Below are 16963 nucleotides of genomic sequence, written 5' to 3'. Positions count from 1 at the left end.
AAGTCTCTTATGGTTTGCCTTCCTCTCTGTTTTTATCGTATTTTTCCTTCCCTTCTCCTATGTTCATGTTTTATTTCTTAAATTCCACATATGAGTGAAATTATATGATATTTGTTACACGTAACCTTAATAAATGTAGACAGGACTAAGTGTTGTGAGAAACAAACATTCTCTGAAAAGATAATGAACTACAAAAAAACTGGCATTCCCACTTTAAATTCTTGAATAGCAAGATGTATGCTTACCAAAAAGAAAAACAAAACTTTTACCAAAAAATTACCAGTTAATTTTTCATACAACTGCTTTCTTTGCATCTTCCTAAAAATATCTCAAAAACCAATCAAATTATTGAGCATTTCCTTCCAGAAAATATGTTACATGCTAGTTTTCACAAAATTTGGCTATAAGTCTTAATACGTTTCCACCTAGCAGAAGCTCTCATTGACATTCTATTTCATATTTGAAAAACAGAATCAATTTCCTTGTCTTATGTCAATTCCTATTATATACACTGGAATGCATGATATGTGTGATATGAGGGAATTAGGCATCCCCAGGATATCTGTGTGGCCTATAAACTGATAACTTGTCAGCAGATATTGTATAGTAAAATGGCTACAGGGGCCGGGAAGATAATGCCAATGAATGAATCAAGCCTCACATAAGGTGATAAGTAGCAAATGAAGTTCAGCCCCAGTGTTCATCATCAATGGGAAAAGTGGGGACAACAGTGAATTAGAGAGAACCCATTTTATAGTTACTCTCAGGGACTGACATGTTCTTTTTCAAGAGAAGCAAGAAATCTGGATCTGGTATGAAATCTTTAATGTTTGAATATGAGCAACCAAGTTGGGCATCCGGGGGCCTCAGATGGTTAAGCATCCGACTCTTAATTGCAGCTCAGGTCATGATCTCACAAGTTTATGCAATCGAGCCCCATGCTTGGGATTCTGTCCTTCACTCTCTCTCTCTGCCCTTCCCCCATTCATGTACATTCTCTCTCTCTCTCAAAATAAACAAACTTAAAAAAATGAGCAACTAAGTCAAATTTTACACACTGGGTGAATAGTCACAACCAAACTCACTGGCCCCCACAGGACCAGGAGGAGAGGTGCCAATGAGCACATTCTGCCCAATACCACTGCCGTTAGTGTGCAAAGAGGGGCACCAAAGGCATGCATGTGACCCCTAATTTCTTTCAATAATACAATCATCTGACAGTCACCTGGGACAAGTGTATCTCCACAAAAACATCATCCCCACCCCATTTTCCAGTGCTAGAAATAGACATACCACACCTTTACTTTCCAAAATCTAACTTGAAAACCAACCACAGATCCATAGGTACGTTATAAAAGTTATTTACACTTCTGAAAATAATAACTTCATCTATGATATATATTCAATCACCTGGCACTAAATTTTAAATATTTTAATCAGACTGCATGTGACTGGAAAATTAAGTCTTAATGTGGGAAATTAAAGTACATTGTTGTTTTTGTTCCTATTTTCAGAACTGCTAGGCCAGAATTAATTCAACTGAAACACAAATGTAACATTCAAATGTAAGGCAAAAGTCATGACACTGTACACATCAAGTTTGTTTAGCAAAAACTGTTCTAATCATAGTATGTTGACTAATTGGGTCTCTTCTCCTTCTTATCTATGCATTACCATCTGCCTTCCATATCCTTCTGTTCTTTCTCCAAAAGAGTGACTCTTCTTACACACCATGAGAAGGACATTCAAAACTGCTATTTTCCGGTATCAACTAATTTATTGTCTTCCCTTCCCCCCTCCTCTCTTTTCTTCTCACCCTACCCTTTCCCCTTGGGACTAGCAGCACCTATATTCAAGACAGCTTGATCAAAGTGAGCTCTCAAGGGAAAACAAAACAAAATAAAACACAAAAACAACAATGATAAAAACAAAAAACAAAAAACAAAAAACAAAAAAACCTCAAGCAGAAGAGACCAGGAAATCCAGCTGTCCCCAAGTCTGCCAGCCTTTACTTTCTAGGACTATCCCAGCTCTGGTGGCTCTTTTTCCTGTCTTGAACATAAGGAAAATACCGAACTATTTTTACACGGGCTTTTTGAGGCTAAAATCCTTCAAAACACAAAGACTTTATAAAACAGCTAAGGACAAAAATCAAAGGCATAAAAATGAACAATTTTACTAGCACATGCTTCTTCACCAAAATAAAATTTAGCCACATATTCTGTTTGGTGGGCACAATATGGCACCCACACCTAGAATGGGCCTATTTCTTGCTTCAGCCTCATCTAAAGAACTACACTCCAGGTATCAGCCACTTGATGAGGCTTTGTTTCTTTACCTGTTGTTCTAACCTCTACCTCATCTCTCCGGAGCCCATGAGGCATGGCATACAGCAATTCAGCACTGCATTAACTTCCTCACTTACAGAAGCATCTTTCCAACTCATTTTGTGCTCAGAATGCCAGCTGTGCTCCTCTGTCTCACTTACCACACACCTACACACATACCCATTTGAGTTCCCACTCAGATGCTCTTTTTCCTGACTGGGGAAAGTCTAGCACTTGCCTTGGGTACAGGGCAGAAGATACTATACAGCTCTTGAGTGTTACCTTGGGGCTCCCATATTACCCAGCCAAATATAGGCCCACCATCCCAGATTATTTTCTGATTTACCATCACCCTTTGTGTCCCATAGGGTTGGATAAAATTCTTTTGGGACAGGTTGACATCATCAAACTGATTCAAAAACAGAGCAACAACATATTTTGTCTTCCAGCATGAAGATAGTTGCTGTGTTCTCATGGCATGAGTGGCAATGGGGGCTGCAGGATAGAACCCAGGCAGTGAGCCAGACAGAAATAAAGGTTTCAGCCTGACCTCACGTCACCATGCTTCAATAGTACTGGTTGAAACAGGTCTGGGGCGCCTGGGCGGCTCAGTCGGTTGAGCGTCCGACTTCAGCTCAGGTCACTATGTCACGGTCTGTGAGTCCAAGCCCCGCGTTGGGCTCTGTGCTGACAGCTCAGAGCCTGGAGCCTGCTTCAGAGTCTGTGTGTGTGTGTCTCTCTCTCTGCCCCTCCCCCACTCATGCTCGCTCGCTCTCTCTCTCTCTCTCTCTCTCTCTCTCTCTCTGTCAAAAATAAATAAACATTTAAAAAAATAAAAAAAAAAAAAGAAACAGGTCTGTAATTTTGTACCCCAAATCACAAAGAAAACAGGAACAGCGTTCCCATGAAAATAAATGGAAAAGATAAAAGAAATGTGAGACAATTAATATTTCCTTTCTACCATCCCCCCAACTTCCATTTCTCTTAATAGGCAGGTATACATGAGAGCTTAGTTTCATAGGAGGAAGAGGTTAAAACCATGAGCTCTGAAATGAGCCAGCTTGAGTTAAAAGCCAAACTCTACTACTTATTAGCCTCTGTGGGCTCAGGAGATTTATTGAAACTCTGTACCTGTTTTCCCATTTGTAAAATGGGAATCATGAGAGCTCCTCCCTCATTGGATGAGCAATTATAATTACATGAGATACTTCATGGGAGACCTAGAACAAGACCTCACTCACATAGGAAAAACTCAGCAAATGTTCGCTATTGTTATTTTGACAGGAGTAAATCAGACATAGAATAGGAAGGTTTGTTTTTTTCTAAAAGTTTCCATATTTCATTATTACCTTGATTATTAATTGACATTGTCTTCTATCTGTTTAAGAACAACATGGTAATTTTTTCTACATTGTATTTTTACTAAGCATTGAAATGGAAGAACTTCATTTATTTTAGAGGAGAAACTTTTCTCAGCAATCCTGGAACACTTTGAGCTGTATACAGCCACCATCTTTCCATGTCTCCAGAGTCTTCCACTTGATGGAACTGTCATGGTTACTGGTAAACAGGACAAGAGACGCCTGGAGCTACGGCTCTAGAAATGGAAGTCAGTTCTTTCATGGCTAATGAATATTAACAGCCGATGAGATTCAAATAGAAATCAGCCCAAGTTCATACTACATGTCACGTAAATACTAGAATAACAAAGAAGCAATATTTCTACCTGACCAAAGATCCAGACAGGAGCACCGAAGACGTCAGTCACACAAATGCTGCAGTCTGCAGAGGAGGAGATAATCAGTAGGCGGCCGCCCGGCTTACACATCTCTAAGGAACTTATCCGGGCTTCATGAGGTCGGAATGATCTTATCAGAGTTGGGGCCTGTGTGATTTTGCTCTTACTGGAATTAAGACAGTACTCCTGAATAAAAAGAAATGCCAGCATTCTAAAAAGTCCAAATATTAAATTCTTCCAGTGACATAACACTTTTTCTTAAAACATCTGATACGGAAATGAAAAAAAAGGACATTTGGGAATAATAATCTATTCTCCAAATGCAAAAGAATAGTTCATGATAACAGAGTTCAGAAAAATGGTATTAAGTTTCAAAAAAAAAAAGTTTCTAACCGATTTGCCTAACTCGAGACATTGAAAGAAAGGAAGAAGGGGAGGGGAAGAATCACAAGAAGAAAAAGTGAACAGGGAAGTCAGTTATTTGATAGAGATGAACTTTATCATGTGTATATAGATGTGTATTGTACAATTGTACAATTTTATGCGATTGTACGATTTTACAATGTTATTAGAAAATTGAGCAGTTTATCAGTGACAGAAAAATCCCAAACCAATTCAAGAGGACAATAATGTTGGATGAAGGGCCAGTACTCTTTCTAAATGAGGTTTACAATCTCATTTCAAATAAGGTACATCCTAATTATTTATGCTCAAACAATGCTGCAGTACCTAACTGACAATACTGCGTTTCTGAATTCGGTGACTGACTTGACTACATATTAGCAGAAGATTTTCAATATTGAGAAAAATCTAGTTTTCTCCAAACATCATGGAAGAAATTTCTCTGCTTAAAGCATGTAAATGTTTCCATTAAAATACTCAGGTTGATCATGTCTTCCCTTACCCAGGACACAGACAAAACCGAACTCATAGTTGTCTGCCATCAAAGGCAATCGAAAATAATAAACATAAGAATTCTTTCAATTTACCTCTATATTCCAGATTTTCAACTGTCCATCCAGATCTCCTGTGGCAAGGTATTGGTTTGCCTTATCAGTAGACATAATAATGGATCCAACTCCACCATGAGCCAAAAATTCAGCCAGAAGTTGCTTCTTAAATGTGTCCCAGAACCTGACATAGCCAGAACCTCCACATGAGACCAGGTTAGCTCCTCCTAACATATAAGAGAACACCTAATTAGGAAAATGTGACCACAAACACCAGAGAAAAAATATCTTCAGTGGCTCACCCTGTGGGAAGCATAAGGATGTTGGAGAGGTAGGCAGTCCTGATACCAATTTCCAGCACTTTCACTCTCTCAAATATAAAATGGACATAATCCTATGGTACCCTTACTGGTTTGGGTGGAGTATTAAATGAGATAGGAAAGGCAAGATGATCCATTACATCGAGTTCCTTTTCCTCCATTCATTATTTCCATAAAACTGGGTTTTTAAAGCTAGATAGACTTCATTTGTTACTCCAAATAAATTTACAAAGACGTTATAATACTCCAGTTACATAAACTCATCTTTCTTAATAACCCAGTGGACACATACACCAAACAAGGAAAATTCCTCCTGCACAGAGCTGGATGCATATATTTAGTTAGAGCAGCATAGTTATTAATTACTCTATGTGGCATCATGCTTAGGATTCTATTTATGAGCTTGTTTTTCATTTTTCATCAAGAATTCATTAGAACCCCTTATGGAATACTCTTTTGGTTCATAGGCCTAGAACTAACCTTTTCATTTTCTATTTTCATATGCCTTGTAGAAGCACTCTCCCTAAATTATTCTTCTGTGGCAAAGTTCCTATTATTATTTGATAAATCTGTAGATGACTTTCAATTTACTTCACAAATGTACTGCCGATTAACAATCATATCTGTTTAAGGTAGAAATAATGGCATGTAGCCGCTTCAGTGGAAACAATTTGGGAATACTGATAACATTAAGAAGAATTAGTGTTGAGGAAATGAGAGCAATTTCAGGATAATAGTTCATTTTGTGACTATAAGTGAGTTCTAGAAAATAGAGAGTGTTAGAATCTAACCATTTCAAAGTCTATCCTGAATACTCCGCCAGGTTTCTAAAATTCTATAAGGATATACCTCTATTGATTTTTTAATGGTGCAAATTTTTATATGCAAATCATGCATATTTTCTAGTTGCAAACTGAATATGGGAAAATAAATATGGAAAACACAGCTCAGATATGTTCATTTTTTCAAACGTATAATACCTATATGTCTAGATACCTAACATTATTAAATGTATTTGCCTAATATTAAGAAAAAAGATAAATTTTAGATAAAAGGTAAAAAGGATGCATTATTCTCAAAAGCAGATTTTTATTTGGGGAAGATGCAGGCTGTGTCAACACTATGCTAACATAGCCACTGAAAACAAGGTGGAAATTAAGCAAATGGTTATTTCATTTACATAATATCAAAAAATTACAGTAAGTGATATGATGGCAACAGTCTTAGCATACAGCTCAGCAACAGCTCTATCCTAAGTACTCTGGAATCTATCCTAAAAATCAGGACTCTGACTTATTCTGGAAAGTCGGCCCAACTGGTAATGATACCCAAAGCATTACCAAAAAAAAAAAAAAAAAATTAAGAAAAAAGCAAGCAGCTCTCTTGACCTAGGATCAGCAGTTATTTCAAATTCTGCTATTGCCCTAATCTCCAAGATTCCTACTATTTTCTCCTAGCCCATTTTGATACTAGGTGCCAGCAAAGTCTCAGACTCTATCCTTCTGGCACATGTAGACCTGAGCCTTGGCTCATATATTTGAAGCATATTTCTTGCTGTACCCTCTACCCTACCAGACTTCTTTAAGCCATGGCTAGAACAGTAATTCTGATTGTCACCCATATCTAATTGTTTGCCAGAGTTTTCCCACTCTGCTCCTGACCTATACAGCACTGTATAAATCAAACGTCGGGTGTAGTCTGGTTCCTGCTCCTGGATCCTTCCTCCAGAACCCTGACCTTGTTTGCTGTGGCCTGTGACCTCCCATGACCCAGCACTGATTATTAGCTACACAAAGTCAAGCTCTACAGGACCTAGATAGGAATAAACTGTTTTCATTGCTCCCTTTTCCAATGGTTTACAAATATATCCAAGTACGATCAAACTCGAAATATATATTTTACCTGTCTCTGCAGTGTTTTTTCTTGCTTCAAGGATGCAAAGCCTCACAACAGCATTATTGTATGTGGTGTTTGTCTCAAAGGAGCAGGGTCCCAGGGTAGCCTGGTTTGCACTGGGGCAGGCAGAGTGGCTCCTCCCAGCACTGAGAAGCTTCTGAGGCTCTGTATCTGTGATGGATACAAAGCTAGGTGTCTTCACGAGGAGAATCTGCTCTTCAAACAGATGCTTATGCAAAACAAGAGGCCCGCCTCCCTCACGGTCTCTGGTGAGTCTATCAAGTCTCACAAAAGGCTTCCAGTCAACATCCTTTGAACCTTCCGCTATGCACTTCTTCAACACCAACTTGAAAGGCTGATTTGATTCCATTCTGTTTTGCATATTACATACACACTTAACGTGTTTTCCCTTGATATGAATTAATAGGGACTTCATTTCGTTGTCACTGTTAACATCTTAGAAATCCTGATGGGTTCCAGACAAATGTGATTCTAATATCATAGCATTTTCAGCTTATCAATCATTAATATTAATCTTGCGAATAATGTAATGAACATGAGCTATAATGACTATTTAAATATATTTAAATGAGGGGCGCCTGGGTGGCTCAGTCGGTTAAGCGGCCGACTTTGGCTCAGGTCACGATCTCACGATCAGTGAGTTCGAGCCCCGCGTCGGGCTCTGTGCTGACAGCTCAGAGCCTGGAGCCCGTTTCAGATTCTGTGTCTCCCTCTCTCTCTGCCCCTCCCCTGTTCATGCTCTGTCTCTCTCTGTCTCAAAAACAAATAAACGTTAAAAAAAAAATTAAAAAAAAATATTTAAATGATCATTCTTAGCAGTATTGTTTGCTAGGGAATTAACCTGGAGAGGGCATTCCCAGTGGTCCTTTAATTATCACGTGACATCATCTCCAGGCCACACTAAGAACTGGGAATATTCAGAATCTATGAACAGTGTGTGCATAGTTATGAAAAATCTATACAGGAATATCTTCAAAATTTCAAAGCAAGACATCCATCGCAATGCCTCTTCTGTCTTTTAGAAGTCTGATATTACCCATTTTTCTTATCTATCTCTCTGTGGTTTTCATTGTAGCCACAATTAGGTTTGCCATAACACCAAGACGTCATTCTCCTGCAGGCAGAGGAAAAAGCAGAACTGTACCCTCTCCGTGGAGGATTCAAATGAACCCTAGTGCTTAGGTCTTGGCACATAAAACAGGCCAGAGCCTTGTGGCTGCAGGTAAGTAAGCCCTAAATCTCCTAAGGGCTTATTCTTAACAAATTACTCCCTCAGTTTTCACACACAAAAAGCTTTATCTGATGACCTGTCCTTTCCTACGGTCCAATTCAGCTCTGTGAGTTTATCCAATTGAGACAATAGAACCTCACCGGGCTGTGAGGAATGACATATTCATTACCTAAATAAATAAGTCTAAGGAAAAATCTTCAGTATCTAAGGAAACTGAAATAAAATGTGAAAGGCAATTGTCAAGACATTTTGCTTAAGTATAAAATATTCATGTGCTCTGCTAAACTCCCATAAAATACAATATACTTCTGTCTCATGCTCCTCACAGGTTTCTAAAGCAAGAAATAATTTAAGATTTCCAGGTGGCATAATATTTAATACAAGCTCTAGACTGAGCCTGAGCAGCCTATCAAGTGAACACGAGTTCCTATTTTCCTACTGAGGGGTACCAAGTTTCACTCAAAGGCAATTTGGTGAGGTTTATTGGCAAAAACTAAACTAGATGGAAATGAGAGGCCTGCTCCCTGCTGTCAGTAATTCAGAAAAGCTGATGTGGCATAAAGGCAAGAAACAGCACGCCATGGAGAATTTGCTAAGCCAAGGAAATCTCAAGGTTCTTTTTAGTCACTTTGACAAGACAACGGTATCACTAATCCCTTGTGCTTATAGCCAATCATCTATAATTTAGGAGCAAGCTGTATCAGGTACATGCATAAACAGCTAAGCCTACTGTGGTTTGATTCAGCCACCTTATTTTAGTTTCAAACTTGCACTCACCGCATTTTGATTTTGGCAGCCTCTGGTAATCAGGGTGAAGGACGTAGTGAGCGTTTTCTGTGTTGTTGTTCCACAGAATAATTTCTCCATCATAACTTCCTGTATGAGCCAGGATGGCGAATGTAAATTGTCAGAAAGTTGGAAAATATGAGCAACCGCAATGAGAAGTCATTATCATTAGTACCTTATGCAGAGTCTGGCACATAGTAGGTACTCTGTATTTTTGGAAACACGAATGAGTAACTGGTACTTTGATTAAACTTTAGAACTTACTCTCCTCATAGCACACCTGTGTATTCACTGTGATAGAAATTACCGTCATATCTTTTTATTTTATAGTAATCAGTCATTCAGAATAAGGGCTTTGTAATTAAACAACTTGAGTTTGATTCCCCGTTCTACCACCTACTGGCTGTGCAAATGTGGGCAAGTTATTTAACTCTACCTAATGCCACAATTTCTTCACCTATCAAACTGGATTAAAAAATTGTATTTATTTCATAGGGTTGTTGTGAAAAACAGAAAGTACTTAGAATAGTGCCTGGCATATTATAAGTACAATTCCTAATAATCATTATGCTTTTTTTATTGAGTGAAGGAAGCAAATCAAATCATTCTAGGTTTCTGTTTCCTGCATCTATTCACCTTTTCTTGTGTGTGTGTGTGTGTGTGTGTGTGTGTGTGTGTGTACACGCTCACATGTTTTCTTTTCCTTCCCCCCCTCCTATATTCTTTACTTACTAATGCTTTCTCCAATTCTAAAATTTTCCCTATAGAAAGTCCTTCCCTACTGCTCGTCGCAGACAATACAGAAAAGCCCAAATAGTGAGACTCAGTCTGACCAAACTTGTCCTGGGGAGAAGCAATACATGACCAGACTGCTGCTCTTAGTGGCTCAGTGAGGAGCGCTCCCTACTGAGCAGAGAGTCAACGTCAAGTGAAGAGGAGAACAGAAGAGCCAAGTTTGAGTGCAATGTACAAATGGTGTCTTTCTTGGGATTTGGAGAAAGAGAGTGATACATACTAAACTCTGTATTGTTCTGGAAGGGGTTACCTGTGTAACTCAAATATTGGCCAAGGATGATGGATTTGCATGGATTAGCTGTATGGGGGAATATCCATCTTCTCCTATGATTTTGAAAGGCTTATGTTGTAAGGTGCTTGACCAAACATTTTCACATAGGACTGAAGGGATGATAACGAATGGAGAAATCATCTACCCACCAATTACAAGGGCCTCTTATGACACTTTCGCAATACAAAGACACAGCCTTATAGCTTATTTGTCTCCATCACATTTCAGTATGCCATTCTCCCTGCAGAGATGGACTTTCAGCTGCTATCAAGCAAATTCAACTGCAGAGTTGGCCCTACTGGAAAGTAATCAGGTAAGTCCTGAAGACAGTGGAAATTTAAGTGTACACAGAGCTGTAAGCCTCATATTGTAACACGTCATAGACTTCCTGGCTTTTTTATTATAAGTTTTCATTCCTCTTAATTGATGACATTTTGGGTTCTATTAAAAAAAATTAGGTTGTCAAAATATGGACTCTATAATTTCATGGTGCAATCTATTTTTATAACTTGTTTTCTTTGGCCAGAAACGATACAATGATTTCTGATCCTCTTTCATTTGTCACATCAAAGCATGCCCATGGAACCTTTTAAGAGCTTGCTTGGATTTGTAGACATTTTGTGAGGTCGGTATTTAACCAACATTACTTAGGCTACATTGTGTCAAAGGGCTAGTATGTTCCCATTATGAAATATCTGAGTGCCAGAGAAGTGTGATTCGTTCCCATCATCCCTAATGCTGCTTCTGGGAAAAGGATAATAAAAATAAAAGCTAACCATTTACTGATAAGCTTACTGTGTGTCACGCACTGTATTAAGCCCTTACACAGATTATCTTACTCAGTCTTCACTTTAAACCAAGATATTGATAGATTATTGTTAGCCAGAGAAGGCTAACAATTACAGTTTAAATAACGTGTTCGATAGGATGCATTGGTATGTGCTAGAACCAGGATCGAAAGCCAGGTAGCGATGTTCAAGAGCTGACAAGCGTAGCCACTAATATATTGCCCTAGAGATACAGACCAAGGGTAGCTGTAAGGGCAAAGGCCAATTCTTCAAGAAAGTTGTCCATTTTGTAGTTCTGAAAAGACTTTTTTAAAAGTGACTGAGCCAAAAGAAACCAAACTTTCAACCACCGATTGTCAAGTGAAGGTTCAATTAACCTGTAACAAGAGTTTGTGGAGGTAAAAATGCAGCACACAAGATATCATCACAGTGCTGTATTCCACCTTTCCATTTCTCAGGCTGGATGAAATATTGATTGAAGTTTTGTAGACGGAACACAGTAATAACCCTAGTAAAAAGGAAGTAAAATTTAGCTGTGAAACCAAATGTGATATAGACATTGAGTAGCCAACATCCATTTGTCATCCATAATCCTGAACTTCCTATGCTAAACTTTTTTTTTTATTTCTCTTTGAATTCTCTGGTATATTATGAATATTTAATACTAGGAAGTTAATTACCTTTTCACAGTCATTAACATTAAACATGTATGCATTTATCAGATCAATTATCCACCACCAAGACTCTAAACAACATCTCCCCATATGGGTACCATGGAACCACAAAGACTTATTTGACAGTAACAATAAAAAATGACATGAGTCTGCGAAGAAATACTATTTGGTAGTTTGAACAAAATAAGTAAGCTTTCTTTTCATTAGAGATTCCAGAAGAGCTAACATGTTAACATTCCCTGTGGCATTTTCCACACTTACCTGACCACAGAGTCCTTTTTCATATAGCATTTCGAAGAGCTATCATTTGTGAAACCCACTTAGAAAATGCCACTCCAAGGGAATAGGACTCTGGACAGGTACATTTTGAACAGAAATAATAGTTCTAAAAAAGCCAATATCTTGGGGCACTGCTGTGAATTTGACAGGCCAGGATGGGCAGAAAATGAAATGCCTGGTGCCTAGTAAAGAAGGGAGGAGCATGAAAATTAAATTGTGGAGGCATCAATGCCACCTTGTTTCCACTTGATGATTTAAGTTCTGGCTACCAGATTGTACTAAGTCTCTCTCCTTCTAGAGGCATACACATCTCAAATGAGCATTTACAAACACAGGCTTGGGGTCTCCACCCGCACTCTCTCTTCAGCTACCCGAAATCCTGCTTCTATCCCTACTGCTCCAGAGGTCTCCCAATTGCTCTATCACAGCAGCTCCTCACTCTGAAGGATGTGGCTTTCTCCTCCTGAGAATCCTTTTCTTTCTAGTACATCCCACTTCTCTTCCTGACTTCCTGATCTTTCATTCCCTATTCTCTATCCCCCCTTCCATTCTTTCTCCCCTTCTTTTACTATGGATGCTCCTTACTGTCACTTCTCTGTTACTCTCTCTCTACCCAAGTGGGCTTGTGCAGGGAATCCACATACCGCTATAAGTTGCAATCTTGCTTCTCTACAAATGGCTCTATTTATCTACATTCATAACTTTTCCCAGTGCTGAGAAGCTCCATTTGCCAGCTGACAATTTCATATAATTTCCCATCAGCAAAATATCAAGAAATCCAAATTTTTCATCTTCCCTCCACACCAGGTGTGGATCCTAAATTCCCTACTTTGGTTAACAGTTACCAGAACTCCAGCTTCCTGTGTGTTTCTCTTCCTTAGGCACATCAAATGCTTAGATTCCACCTCTGTGAGATGTCACCATATTCATTCCTCTTTATTTAAAAAATATTTTTTTTAATGTTTATTTATTTTTGAGAGAGACAGAGACAGAATGCAAGGGGGTTAGGGGCACAGAGAGAGGGAGACACAGAACCCGAAGCAGGCTCCAAGCTCCGAGCTGTCAGCACAGAGCCCGACGCGGGGCTCGAACTCACGAGCTATGAGATAATGACCTGAGCCAAAGTGGGTCACTCAACCCACTGAACCACCCAGGTGCCCCTCATTCCTTTTTATTTTAAACAACCAATGACAGCTTCCTAGTTCAGTGGTCACAACTTCATCGTTGAATAATTGTAACAGGCACTTGACCAATTTCATTGCCTTTAGTCTACCCTTTCTGGATTAATCATTCCATTTGGGGACTTTTAATATATATTCATTTTACAGGCATTTCTGGTTTCCACCTGGAAGTCCATAGTCAGGTGCTGCAGGGGATAGAGCCATGAGCATAAAAATGACTAAAATGAAAAGTGAAATGTGGCAAATGCCAAGGAAGTACTGATCAATTGCTGTGGAAGTCCAGATATAGAAAGCACAGAAAGCTGAGTGAGGGGTCATATTTGAGCTGGACCATAACAGATGGCTGGTATTTGGAAGAGGAGGGCACTATACGCAGAGGGAACAGTCTGGTCAAATATAAGTCTAATGCCCCTTTAAAAAAAATTTACTAGTTTTCCATTCTCTACATGGCAAATTTTAAACGTGTGGGCCTACATTCAAAGCCCAATACTTTTTGGGTCTAATCTACAATTTTAGAATTAGTTCTCTCTATTCCTGTATCCTTGATATTCAAAGTCAAATGTGAATGTCCAGCTAAATATTTGACAGAGCTACTGGGAGCCATAGGATAAATATGGCTCACCTTCCTAAGTGTTAATTTTATGTAAAAGAGTTTGGGGGAAATATTTTTTTATTTTAAAATAAGGATAAATGAACTTATGTAATAGAATGCAAAATTAATCTGGACTTAAAAAGTAGAGGGGTATCTGGGTGGCTCCAGGGCGCCCGGGTGGCTCAGTCCATTAAGCATCTGACTTCAGGTCAGGTCATGATCTCATCGTTCCTGGATTCGAGCCCCGCGTCGGGCTCTGTGCTGACAGCTTAGAGCCTGGAGCCTGTCTTCGGATTCTGTGTCTCCCTCTCTCTGTCCCTCCCCTGCTCATGCTCGCTCTCTCTCTCAAAAATAAATAAAACATTGAAAAAAAATTTTTAAGTAGAATACAAGGCTTCAAATAAATGTCATGATTACAGGAACTGTTTGAACTACTAGAGGTATTCAAAGGCTAAGCTTCTGAAGCACACTTTCTTATTTAAGAAAAAAATATGTTTATTTATTTTTGAGAGACAGAGAAAAAGCAAGAGTCAGGGAGGGGCAGAGAGAGTGGGAGACACAGAATCTGAAGCAGGCTCTAGGCTCTGAGCTGTCAGCATAGGGTCCGGCGTGAGGCTCAAACCCACGAACCGTGAGATCATGACCTGACCTGAAGTCAGACGCTTAACTGACTGAGCCACCCAGGTGCCCCTGAAGCACACTTTCTTGTTCAACACAAATGATATCTTTACTGTTCTCTAAGCACCCTTCACATTTCTAGCTGCTTCGTTTTCATTCATGGTGTGCTCATCCATCCCTCTATGGATTTCCTTTCACATACAGTCCCACATCTATCCATCCATATACTCATTATCTAAGACTCATCTTGTTCTGGTAGACTTCCTTAATAACTAGAGTTGAAAGAAATATTTCCTTCTTCTCATCTCATCTTACACATCTTACACTGTTCACATTTTACTTATAACATGTAATGAATATTATACAGCTATACTCCCCTGCTAGATTACAAATTCTCAGAAACAAGGAATCTTGTCTTACTCTACAATACCACAATAGCAGGCATTGTGACCTACTCATATTGAGTGTTCAATAGATATTTGTCAAATAAATGAATGAAAAATTCTCTGTCCAAATGTCACTTCCTTAAGTAAGTCTTTTGTGACTACCCTCTCTAAACACTCTTCCTTGAGGGTTAATATCCAAAATATATTAAAAAAAACTTATACAACTCAACACCAAAAAGGCAAATAATTCCAAGTTAAAATGGGCAGAGGATATGAATAGACTTTTGTCCCAAGAAGACATAAGGATGGCCAACAGACACCTGAAAAGGTCACTAATCATCAAGGAAATGCACATCAAAACCACAATGATATATCACCTCACACTTGTCAGAATGGCTAAAACCATGTAAAAGAACAGTGTTGCTGAGGATGTAGAGAAAAAGGACCCCCCCCCCCACCATGCACTGTTGGTAAGAATGTAAAATGGTACAGCCACTGTGGAGACAGTTCCTCAAAAACTTAAAAATGGAATTACCATATGATCCAGTAATTCCACTCCTGGGTATTTACTCAATAAAATGAACACTAATTCAAAAAGATATATGCACCCCCATCTTTATTGCAGCATTATTTATAATAGCCAAAATATGGAAGCAATCCAAGTGTCCATCCATGAATAAATGGATAAAGAAGATCTGTATAAAAAATGTATATATATAAACATATAAAATGAAATATTGCTCAGCCATAAAAAAGAACGAAATCTTGTCATTTGCAACAACATGGATGGATCTGGAGGGTATAACGCTAGGTGAAATAAGCCAGTCAGAGAAAGACAAATACCCTATGATTTCATTCCTATGTAGAAGTTAAGAAACAAAATAAATGAACAAGGAAAAAAAGACACAAACCCCAAAAAGCTATTAAATATAGAGAGCAAACTAGTGGTTTCCAAAGGAGAAATTGGTGGGGCAGATGGGTAAAATATGTACAGGGGATCAAGAGTATACTTACCATGATGAGTACAGAGTAATGCATAGAATTGTCAAACCACTGTATTGTGCACCTGAAACTAATCTAATACTGCATGCTACACATACTTGAATAAATAAAAGAAAATTTGAAGTGGGTAGCACTACTTACTTGGAGTTTTCCAATCAGAATAAAACTTGATTTAAATTAAAAGATAAAATAAAAAAGACTCTCTGTTGAGTCTTTCATCCCTCACCCTATGTCATTTCTCTTTATCATCATGTGATATTGTGGTCTATATTTATTTGTCTGTTTACTTACTGTCTCTGCTACCAGAAATAAGCTCTAGGGGAGCAGGGACTTTGTTTTTTTTCTTTCCTGTATCACCAGTGCTTAGACTAGTACCTAGCACATAATAGGCATTTAATAAATATTTGCAGAATTGATGTATGAATTATTCTTTCTTGAAAAAAATCAATAATTTTAATACTAATATTCTTTTAATAATATTACTATGAGGCTCAGCAAGGTAAGATATTATAAATAAGGTACTCTGCAGTTCTGAAATTGCCGTGAATCTCATAAGAGCTTTACATGCATATATTTTTAATTTTTTCTTTACCTATTGATAAATTTGGTTGAAGAGATTACTTTTTGGGAATGGAGAGAGCAGAATGGGAGCGAGAGGGAAGAAGTCAATCCTATATCTCTTCTATTACCTCTCAGTCAAAAGTCAATGTCAAATGTCTTTTTGCCAAGATACCCATATTAACTACATATATTTAGGTTGTACGACCCAAAGGCACAAAATGCTTTTCCAAAGATGGTGTAAAAACTATCCCTTCTGGTATTTGACCTTGTGTGTCAAAATGTTGAGAAACTAATTAGCTGCCACCTTTCCCTTAAAACCTAACCTGAATCTTTCCATTGAAGTGACAGTTATCCTTAAAATACCTTAAGAATCCACACTGCATTTCTTACTTTGTCCATTTCAAAGATAGCTTTTTTTTTTTAAGTTTGTACTTTTGCCAGGAGTTAAATTGAAGTGCAGAATGAGCCAATTTTAAGGCATTTGAGGAGTCTGAGAGATTTGTTCTTTTGACATTGAAGGAGTTTACTAGTTTCATCCCATACCCAT

General features: G+C 38.4%; 1 protein-coding gene across 1 annotated transcript in view; it reads right to left on the bottom strand.

The window, feature by feature from the left end:
* The window catches only part of WDR49 (WD repeat domain 49), a 140202-nt gene that overhangs the window by 33779 nt on the left and 89460 nt on the right, over positions 1 to 16963 (bottom strand). Inside the window, exons 10-14 of the mRNA XM_027061483.2 lie at positions 11501 to 11631; positions 9261 to 9359; positions 7238 to 7402; positions 5055 to 5242; positions 4054 to 4251 (exon numbers count right to left, since the gene is read on the bottom strand). Of these exons, the coding sequence (XP_026917284.2) occupies positions 4054 to 4251; positions 5055 to 5242; positions 7238 to 7402; positions 9261 to 9359; positions 11501 to 11631 (781 nt within the window). The remainder of the gene's footprint in view (positions 1 to 4053; positions 4252 to 5054; positions 5243 to 7237; positions 7403 to 9260; positions 9360 to 11500; positions 11632 to 16963) is intronic.

Source organism: Acinonyx jubatus, chromosome C2 (genome assembly GCF_027475565.1).
Source record: "Acinonyx jubatus isolate Ajub_Pintada_27869175 chromosome C2, VMU_Ajub_asm_v1.0, whole genome shotgun sequence".
Lineage (NCBI taxonomy): Eukaryota > Metazoa > Chordata > Mammalia > Carnivora > Felidae > Acinonyx > Acinonyx jubatus.
This window is presented reverse-complemented; position numbering and strand designations above follow the sequence as displayed.